The sequence below is a fragment of the Brachyhypopomus gauderio genome, unplaced genomic scaffold (assembly GCF_052324685.1).
Source record: "Brachyhypopomus gauderio isolate BG-103 unplaced genomic scaffold, BGAUD_0.2 sc127, whole genome shotgun sequence".
Classification (NCBI taxonomy): domain Eukaryota; kingdom Metazoa; phylum Chordata; class Actinopteri; order Gymnotiformes; family Hypopomidae; genus Brachyhypopomus; species Brachyhypopomus gauderio.
This window is the reverse complement of record NW_027506948.1, coordinates 286,170-295,830: the sequence shown is the minus strand read 5'-3', so window position 1 is coordinate 295,830 and position 9,661 is coordinate 286,170. Positions and strand designations below refer to the sequence as shown.

The window sequence follows — 9,661 nt, the reverse complement described above, 5'->3', positions numbered from 1 at the left end:
TGGCATGCTCCGCCTCCTTTGACAGCCCCGCCCATCACAGCACTGGCAGCCACAGAACATTCCTGGACATTTGTTCTTCATTTGTTTATTTACTTCCAACAAAAGCAGTATTTTAGTCACACGTGTACTTCAGGCTTTCAGATAATAAACAGTGGTACAGTATTTGGGTATGTTAACATCAAACCTTGTTCTCACCTAGAAACCTTACGTTAATAAAGAAAACTAATACCTCATTGAAGGACAAAGTCATTTGTAATGTAAAAGAAACATTTATTGGCTGTACAATACTTCCAAAACATGTGCCACAAGACAAGGCATCAGAAAAGAATCCAAAACCAATTGAAACCGATCACTCAACTGCATTTCCACTTTGCTCTCTGAGAGGAATCACAAGCAGCTGTCCCAACATTACAGGGTGTGAGTGAGCAGCGTGTCCACACTGTCCATGGCCTCTGAGGTGAAGACGGCACGCTTGTGACCCAGCACCGTGCACCTCACACTTCTACTGACGGGTCACCTGATGGTGCGGTACATCATGAAGTCTGCCGTGGTGCATCGCGGGAACTTGCCGATGGAGCTCTCCTCCACAGGAGTGTAGACTTTAATCTGGCGCATGTGCGTGTCACGCCCGTTCTGGTGGTTGGCCAGCACGGCGATCTGGATCATGAAGGTCCTGATGGGGTTGTTCACCAGGTCCAGTAGGGGGATGTGGATCCAGCCACTGGGCTCCACCATCTCCAGCTGCTGCTCACAGCGCCACATACACACATAGTTCTCATCAAACCCTAATGATGATGATAATAATAATACGCAAATAATCAAGTTCAAATCTGAGGACTCTTACCCGGATCTCCATTAAGTTATGAAAGTTGTTCCCCACCCTCACCGAGATCTTGCTGGGAGTGTAGCTCTCGTCGGATTTATAATCCGCATAAATGCACAGCATCTTCACCGTGGTCTTCCTCCTGAGCAAACACCAAGACCAGTATTGGGAAAGTGTCTTACTGAAATGTATTATTGTATATCAAATACATATGAAGTAGTTTCTGCGATACACAGGTGTAAATAGATGTTTAACGGGTACCTGAACTGGATGTTGACCAGGTGAGGCTGAGATCCATCAGATTGCCAATACGTCTCCAGATTATCATCCCTCAGCTGATCAACTCCAAAACCTGGAGAGAGAGAGAGAGAGAGAGAGAGAGAGAGAGAGAGAGAGAGAGAGAGAGAGAGAGAGAGAGAGAGACTGTCTGAATGGTTAGGTGATAATAGTAACGTTAAATCATACATGAATAATAAAGAGCCATCATTCAGACCCACCAGGTTTGCACGACGACAGCGACCACACGGCTTGAGAGCCGATCTCGCGGACGGTGCCGGTGCGCTCCAGCTGCTTGGGGTCGGCGCCAGGGGGCGTCTTAGTGGCGGCCGCCATCCCTACTGCAGGAGAGGAGAGTGTGTTGGGTCTTCAGATTTACAGTAGTGCTGTGTGTTATGACAGGGGTTAAACACGGTCTGTCCCCTGCCAGACTGATATATATGTAAATAATATGAGCGTGGACCACCGTCTCTATACTTGTTAGTCCAGTAATGAACGTTAACGCCACAGACCCAAATCAGGCGCGTAGAAATATTAGAAATGGTCCAAAACTCATCACAATGACGGGAGGAACCATAACAAGGCGTCTCGGCTACCTCACACTGTGTCTTTATCTTCTCAGCCGCGACACACGCTCGTTTGTTCCCACCAACATCTTATTCTTGATATTCACCGGAAGAACATTCACACACAACTTCAAAACCCTTTTTTTTCCCGGCTGCGGGCGCGCACCGATGACGTCACCGCGAGGACCGTCCCGTCGCCTCTCGCGTGACGTCACCGCAACGCCGTCGCCGCTCCCGTGACGTCGCCGCTCCGATAACGTCACGTGTCTCTCGCGCCATCTTCGCTGCCGGCTGCGGGAGCGACACGTTGTGTTGGTGTGCACGGGGCGGTTAACGTGCTTAATCACGAACTAACGCGTGACAGCGACGCACCCGACACGTCTTCACGGACACGGAGGAGGCGGTAACGGGTGAGCGGACGTGTTCTGGCGGACGGTGACGGCCCACGCGCCCCGTTAACGTCTTGTGTTCCCGGGACGGATGAGTTAGCGTGTTAGCATGTTAGCGCGTGCGCAGCGGAAGGCCCGAGCGTCGCGCGGACTGCGGCGACCGAGTGAGACACATGACGGTCCAGTGAGAGAGACACGACGGTCCAGTGAGAGAGACACGACGGTCCAGTGAGAGAGACACGACGGTCCAGTGAGAGAGACACAGGACGGTCCAGTGAGAGAGACACAGGACGGTGCAGTGAGAGACACACAGGACGGTGCAGTGAGAGACACACAGGACGGTGCAGTGAGAGAGACACAGGACGGTGCAGTGAGAGAGACACAGGACGGTGCAGTGAGAGAGACACAGGACGGTGCAGTGAGAGAGACACAGGACGGTGCAGTGAGAGAGACACAGGACGGTGCAGTGAGAGAGAGACACGACGGCCAAGTGTCCTCTGTCCTCTCTCAGTCGGTAGCGTTGCGCTGGCCCCATTAGTGCCAGTGAAACCCGGTCCGCTGTGTTCGTGTGTGACTCAGTCAAGCTTCATTCAGATGATTAGAGCCTCCCGGTGACACGAGACGTGTGGTGTACGTTATGATGTGTGGTGTACGTTATGATCGGGTTTAAACGTGCCACTGTGTTTGATGGTAAGTGAGGTGACTAACCGAACCGTGTCTCTCGTGTTCAGCGTGGACTCTGAGCCCAGCTCGCTGTCCCCGAAATGGCCGATAAAAACACGAGAATCGCCATCGTCAACCATGACAAGTGTAAACCGAAGAAATGCAGACAAGAGTGTAAGAAGAGCTGCCCGGTGGTGCGCATGGGTAAGAGGCTCTCACACACACACACACACTCACACACACACACTACTACCCTGCGTCACGTGTGTCGTGTTTTAACACGTTTTCCCCATGCACAGGTAAGCTGTGTATTGAAGTGACGCCCCAGAGTAAGATTGTGTGGATCTCCGAGTCTCTGTGCATCGGCTGTGGTATCTGCATCAAGGTAACGTCTATTAGACTATTCCAAGAGGCCAGTCTCATCGATTGCATTCATCATCATCATAAGTCAGACTTAAAGATGTTTTGTTTCAGACCGTCAGAGTTTACATGTCTCCATGTTCTGTCCATCTTTTGTGACCTGTATTTTTTCCTTCTAGAAATGTCCGTTCGGCGCTCTGTCCATCGTAAACCTGCCGAGTAATCTGGAGAAGGAAACCACGCACAGATACTGCGCCAATTCCTTCAAACTGCACAGGTAGGCTCACGCCAGGGCCTTCAAACTGCACTGCTAGAAGCTTGCAGGCTCCTGCTGTGAGCATTTTAAATGTGAGGCTGATTTTGCTTACATGTGTAAAATGTTACAGCACCTTATTTAACCTGTGGTGGTTCTCACTGCACCACACACGTCATAAAGCGGCCGCTGTAATGGTGCCTCTGGTATGACTCGTGTGTGATGAATGTGTGTTCCTCTGCTCCACGCCGCTGGGCAGGTTGCCCATCCCACGTCCTGGAGAGGTGCTGGGTCTCGTGGGCACCAATGGGATTGGCAAGTCCACTGCCCTGAAAATCCTGGCAGGGAAACAGAAGCCCAACCTGGGCAAATACGACGTGAGTGGCAGACGCATGTATCTGTGCCCCTCGGGGTTTACTGTGAAGCTGCGCTGGTGAATTGGTTGTAAACTCTGTGCTGCCTCGTGCCGGCACACAGCGATGAGGGTTGTGTGTGTGTTCTGCTGGGTCTGACGGTGGGCGTGTGTGACCGGGCTGGACTGTGCAGGCTCCCCCGGACTGGCAGGAGATCCTGGCCTACTTCAGAGGTTCTGAGCTGCAGAACTACTTCACCAAGATCCTGGAGGATGACCTAAAGGCCATCGTGAAGCCACAGTACGTGGACCAGATCCCCAAAACCGTCAAGGTGAACGTCCGGATGAAGGCAGACCTGCCTGCTTGTCCACGGCTTGGGCCGCTTGCAGAGGAGGAACCAGACGTTGATTCACCACCGTGGCTGTGTTGTAAATCTCTGTTCTGCCTGTAGGGGTCAGTAGGGGCCATTCTGAGCAGGAAGGATGACACGAAGTCAGAAGAGATAGTGTGTGGGCAGCTAGGTGTGTAACATTTAGACATAGTGTGTGTGTAACCATACAAAGACTGTCTGCGCTGCGTTGACCGTGTCTGCGCTGCGTTGACCGTGTCTGCGCTGTGCTTGGTCAGATCTGCTGCACCTCCGGGACCGTAACGTGGAGGACCTTTCGGGTGGAGAGCTGCAGAGGTTTGCCTGTGCGGTGGTCTGCATCCAGCGAGCAGACATGTTGGTCACTTCTCTTACTTCTCCCTGTTTGCCATTTTTCCTTTGAACGTCCGTCTTGGCATTTTTGACTTTGTGCCGTCTCCGTAGTTTCATGTTCGACGAGCCGTCCAGCTACCTGGACGTGAAGCAGAGACTCCGAGCGGCCATCACCATTCGCTCCCTCATCTCGCCCGACCGGTCCGTATGCCACGACCCCTGACACGTGTGTCTGACTACATCAGTCAGAGTAGCACTAGTCTGAGTGGAGTGTGTGTGTGTGTGTGCGTGTGCGCGCGTGTGTGTGTGTGTGTGTGTGTGTGTGTGTGTGCAGGTACATCATCGTGGTTGAGCATGATCTGAGTGTGCTGGACTACCTGTCTGACTTCATCTGCTGTCTGTACGGAGTGCCCAGCGCGTACGGTGTGGTCACCATGCCATTCAGCGTCCGGGAAGGTGCTCGCACCAACGCCACAGGCCCCACCCCCACGACATTACGCCGGCCAATAGGACGCCTTCATACTAACTTGTAAACATTTATTTCCCTTTTAGGCATCAACATCTTTCTGGACGGCTACGTCCCGACGGAGAACCTGCGTTTCCGGGAGACCTCGCTGGTGTTCAAGGTGGCGGAGACGGCTGCGGAGGAGGAGGTGAAGAAGATGTGTCGGTACCAGTACCCCGACATGAAGAAGAGCATGGGAGACTTCCAGCTCACCATCACGGGCGGAGAGTTCACCGACTCCGAGATCATGGTCATGCTCGGGGAGAACGGTGAGGGCCCGGCGGGGGAGGGGGAGGGGTTGTGGTGGGCGGGGCTTCTGCTGGTGATGAATTCATGGTTTAAGTTAATTAGTTAACAGAAAAGTGATATTGATTTATGATGCAACAATCAGGGTTCGTACGGTCATGAAAAACCTGGAAAAGTAATGGAATTTGAAAATAGCAATTTCCAGGCCTGGATAAGTTTTGGAAAAACTAAAAATACTCAAATGTTTTGGAAAAGTCATGGAAATTTGCTTGACACAATAAATATATGTCGTTCCGATAACCGGAAGAAAAAATAAACATATATAATATAGCCATGTTTTTTCTTTGTGCGGACCACTAACGTAACTTCACAGGTTAGTTCGCTGCGTTAGCGTTGGACTCCAAGCGGAGCTGTAGATTGTACTTTGATGACGTGTAAATCAGCGTAATGCTGGTAAATGCCGATTCAACTATGGCTGCTTCAGTTGGACAAATACAAGCTATGGCTTGAGAAAGACAAGGACACGGGGCATGCAAAATATGCACTGTGTGGTTAACCAACTGGTTAACGTTGGGGTTAGAGACTGAAAAGTCAGACGCAAAGCAGTTTTCGTCGTTAAGTGCGAACCTAGATTTAGACACGCCTTGATCGTAAACACAGAATAGAAAAAAAACTAACAATGTTCTCGTGCGTACAGCATGAGAAAGAGCGACCGCGTTGCCGAGATGGGCTGCGGTGGAGGCTGCGCTGCTTCAGCTTATCGTACACAACACTACACAACACAACACTCCACTACACTCCACAACATTCCACAGAGCTGCCACTGCACCTCCACACACCGCGCGAAATTAAGAAAAGTCGGTCGTAACTCCGTCCATCGTTAACCAGACCCGTCGGTAAAAGGGAACTCACCGGCTTTTAGCCCGGATACGGCTTATAGCTACAACATTTTCCATTAAAAAAACTTAGATGCGGCTTATATTGATATTGAAAATACGGTAAATGTTTATTTTTTCAATTAAACCATGTGTCTTTTCATTAATTGATGATATACTGTGGAATTTTAGCCTGGATTTTTTCTTATTTTTCGTGTCTACACATATGTTTAGAGAATGTACAGTCATTGAAATTTGTCTGAAAGTCATGGAAAAGTCATGGAAAAGTCATGGAAATTAGTTGTCAAAAAAGTGTATGAACCCTGAACAATTATAAAATGGCAACTCCTTTCAAGAAAATCAGCAGATGTGTGAGTAAGTGGGAGATCCTGTATGTATGAATAATTTAAAGTTTGTCGTCCCCCCCGTTTTGCAGGAACTGGGAAGACGACGTTTATCCGAATGCTGGCAGGTGGCCTGAAACCAGATGGAGGAGGTGAAATTCTCAAACACACACACACACACACACGTTTGCAGAACAAAATGTTCCAAACCTTTATATGCATGTCTGGCGTCATTGTGATCGTCTGTTGGGTGTGTTTGGTAGGTGATGTGCCTATTCTGAACGTGAGTTACAAACCCCAGAAGATCAGCCCCAAGTTTAAGGTAAGTCTAACCAGACTGAACGTGAAGGACCCAGAGCTCACGTGTGATACGTGCAGTCCGTCAGCTCATCTGGTTCATGTTTAGAGCTGCCTCATTCATGTCTGGACATGTTTTACTGACAGCTTGGACTTCCTACTGCTGATAACTTTACTCTTGATGGTATTGTTGTGTTTAATGTAGTGTGTGTGTGTGTGTGTTTGTTTTAGGGCAGTGTCCGTGCTCTGCTGCATGATAAGATCAGAGATGCGTACACACACCCCCAGTTCGTCACAGACGTCATGAAGCCCATGCAGATCGAGAGTATCATCGACCAGGACGTGAGTCCTCATGGCAACCGGCTGCACACTCTTGGTTTCATTCTTCGTCTAGTTCATGTTTCCCAGCGTGTGTGTGTGTGTGTGTGTGTGTGTGTGTGTAGGTTCAGAATCTGTCTGGTGGTGAGCTGCAGCGTGTTGCGTTAGCCCTGTGTTTGGGCAAGCCCGCAGACGTCTACCTGATCGACGAGCCGTCTGCCTACCTGGACTCAGAGCAGCGTCTCATGGCAGCCAGAGTCGTCAAAAGGTAACGGCGCTCCCAGCCTGCCCAGACCACCCTGCAGCACCCACGATGCCCTCCAGGGGGAGCTGAGGGGCGCACTGATCACAGCTGCAGCAGGTCTGCTCCTGATAAGTGAAGACTGTGGCCCCTCCTTTGGGTGTGGGGCACAGAGCACTGATCGTCCTGCCCTCCACCCCCGCTCCACCCCCTGAAGGGTCTGATCACTCCAGCACTGCTGTGTCGAGAGCAGAGAAACCTTTTATGTATGTAAACATGTTAAATGCACCCGTTCCACTCTAAACAACCCCAGAACCAGCCAGACCCAGATCCCCTCCTACAGGGTGGTTGTGGTTTGTATTCTGGTCCTTTCTGTATTTTAATGTACAGGAAGCCTCAGAGGGGGTTTCCCCAACACAACCGTGTGGGTGAGCCAAACTTTGATAAGAGGCTGTACAGGGACTTCTATCCTGCAGCAGTATCTCCCCTGCAGCAGTATCTCCCCTACATGCAGGACTTTACCATTTTGGTGTTTTGTCAGTTGTCTGATCTTACGCAATTCATGAGAATTTAGCAGACAAGTGTTGCCACATAAAATGCTGTGCTGACTACACTACCCATAGTTCATTGTTACACCAACGGGATTTTAGTTCTGAAGGAAGTGTGGTATGAGCAGCAAGTTGTCCGAGTTCTCATCAGTGCTGAAGAGGACCAGGAAGAGAATGGAGTTCTCTTCAAAGTTCACTTGTATTGTGAAATCTAAACAGCTGAAATCAGTTGCAGGTGAATCCTTTCCTGGTTCACTAGGAAATAGTTTTATAAATGAGGAGGTTTATAAAGAACTACATGAAACACCCCTGCAGAACTGAGACGTGAATTGTGGTCCATACGGATGTGGTGTTGAAGGTGGAGGAACTCTTGTGGCCTTCACACCACCGACCTCAACACATTTGAGAGGAACTTCATTTGCAAACCCGACTTCACTTTTGATTGAACGGTCACAAAAAATTCCTACTGCTACAATTCAAAACCAAGCAGAAAGCTTTTCCAGAGAGGTGGAGGTCGTTTAGGGTGGGGTGGGGGGCGCTCACCAGGGTGGAGGTACTCGGGGTGGTGAAGTTGACATCCTGCCTCCATGTCTGCTCCTAGGTTCATTCTCCATGCGAAGAAGACCGCGTTCGTGGTGGAGCACGACTTCATCATGGCCACCTACCTGGCTGATCGCGTCATCGTGTTCGATGGGATTCCCTCCAGGAACACCTGCGCCAACTCGTAGGAATACATCGTACCCTTTCATAGCGCTGCTAAAATTACACTTCTGTGTGTCAAGTTGATTTCAGATCTAGCTTAGGTAGTTCTAGAAGTGTAGCAGTCTGTTCAGGACGACTTGTGAAGTGTGTGTGTGTGTGTGTGTGACAGGCCACAGAATCTGCTGGCTGGCATGAACAAGTTCCTGGCACAGCTGGAGATCACCTTCAGGAGAGACCCCAACAACTTCAGACCAAGAATCAACAAGCTAAACTCCATTAAAGTACGTACACACACACACAAAATTCAGATTACAGCATTGGTGGAAAGGATAAAAAAATGTCTAGAATAAAAAAAATTCTAGTGTAGAAATACTGTAATGGAAGAACAGAATCTAGGCGAGTGTGAAAGGATGAGAGACTGTGTAGAGTGACCCGAGTAGTTTGATCTGTCACAAATGTATTATACATACTGCTCTTCACCGTCCCGGCTGTCTAATGTCTCCACGTGTCCCTCCCTCACTGTCTCCCCTCAGGACGTGGAACAAAAGAAAAGTGGGAACTACTTCTTCCTGGACGACTAAAATAACACAATACTACAACCAATAGGTCAGGGAAATATTCCCCCACTGGTCCCATTTCACTGGACCACAACTCTCCCAGTGTTTGACATCAAAGAAGCAGCACTTAGGATCATTTATTTTGAACACTGACACATTTCAAAACCACCATATTAACCAGGTCCAGTAATTCTGAGTGGTCCTCCTCTTCCCACCTCCTTCATAACATCGCTGACCCTCCAGCAGGCTGGGATGGCAGGAATTTAGTGGGAGTGCAGCCACTGAATCTCTGTCCATCCAGACCACGGAGGGATCGTTGCTGAAGACGGTGGGGAGAGGATGCAGTTTAAACATTTCTAAACGGGACCTAGAAAAAGATCTGTGTGGCCAGTCAACACATGGACACTGTGTTTTTAATGGACACAAAGTGCTAAAACAGAGAGTGAACGAGAAACACGCCAAACTGTATAGTTTGAATAAAACATTTTACTCATACCATCATATCTTATTAAGCAGCCTCTCAAATATTTGGTGTTTATGCACTTTGAATCACCACTTGTAAACATTTTTTCTTAATTGAAAAGCTGTTGTAACAAATGTATTAAAAACCAAGTTCTGTGAAAGAATGTTTTAATTCCACTACTG

General features: G+C 49.2%; 2 protein-coding genes across 2 annotated transcripts; one reads left to right on the top strand and one right to left on the bottom strand.

The window, feature by feature from the left end:
• Positions 1–106: 106 nt before the first annotated feature.
• LOC143498959 (anaphase-promoting complex subunit 10) lies at positions 107–1,826 on the bottom strand. The gene is made up of 5 exons (XM_076993869.1): positions 1,696–1,826; positions 1,321–1,440; positions 1,085–1,175; positions 845–965; positions 107–744 (listed from the first exon to the last, which is right to left on the bottom strand). Exons 2-5 carry the CDS (start codon positions 1,433–1,435, stop codon positions 514–516), a joined length of 558 nt encoding a protein of 185 aa, XP_076849984.1. The 5' UTR covers positions 1,436–1,440; positions 1,696–1,826; the 3' UTR covers positions 107–513.
• A 118-nt stretch (positions 1,827–1,944) lies between these two features.
• Positions 1,945–9,638, top strand: LOC143498948 (ATP-binding cassette sub-family E member 1). The gene is made up of 18 exons (XM_076993850.1): positions 1,945–2,075; positions 2,786–2,921; positions 3,017–3,102; positions 3,257–3,354; positions 3,590–3,707; positions 3,877–4,014; positions 4,135–4,204; positions 4,311–4,407; positions 4,495–4,584; positions 4,718–4,839; positions 4,936–5,157; positions 6,446–6,505; positions 6,617–6,675; positions 6,882–6,992; positions 7,094–7,236; positions 8,359–8,481; positions 8,629–8,740; positions 8,993–9,638. Exons 2-18 carry the CDS (start codon positions 2,819–2,821, stop codon positions 9,038–9,040), a joined length of 1,800 nt encoding a protein of 599 aa, XP_076849965.1. The 5' UTR covers positions 1,945–2,075; positions 2,786–2,818; the 3' UTR covers positions 9,041–9,638.
• Positions 9,639–9,661: the final 23 nt, after the last annotated feature.

Excerpts from the sequence above, each read along its gene's own strand:
- LOC143498959 (XM_076993869.1), bottom strand. The coding sequence starts at position 1,435 with ATGGCGGCCGCCACTAAGACGCCCCCTGGCGCCGACCCCAAGCAGCTG. Across the intron at positions 1,176-1,320 it reads GCTGTCGTCGTGCAAACCTG|GTTTTGGAGTTGATCAGCTG; the intron begins GTGGGTCTGAAT and ends CTCTCTCTCCAG. Across the intron at positions 745-844 it reads ATAACTTAATGGAGATCCGG|CAGCTGGAGATGGTGGAGCC; the intron begins GTAAGAGTCCTC and ends CGCTGTGAGCAG.
- LOC143498948 (XM_076993850.1), top strand. The coding sequence starts at position 2,819 with ATGGCCGATAAAAACACGAGAATCGCCATCGTCAACCATGACAAGTGT. Across the intron at positions 2,922-3,016 it reads CTGCCCGGTGGTGCGCATGG|GTAAGCTGTGTATTGAAGTG; the intron begins GTAAGAGGCTCT and ends CCCCATGCACAG. Across the intron at positions 7,237-8,358 it reads GCAGCCAGAGTCGTCAAAAG|GTTCATTCTCCATGCGAAGA; the intron begins GTAACGGCGCTC and ends GTCTGCTCCTAG.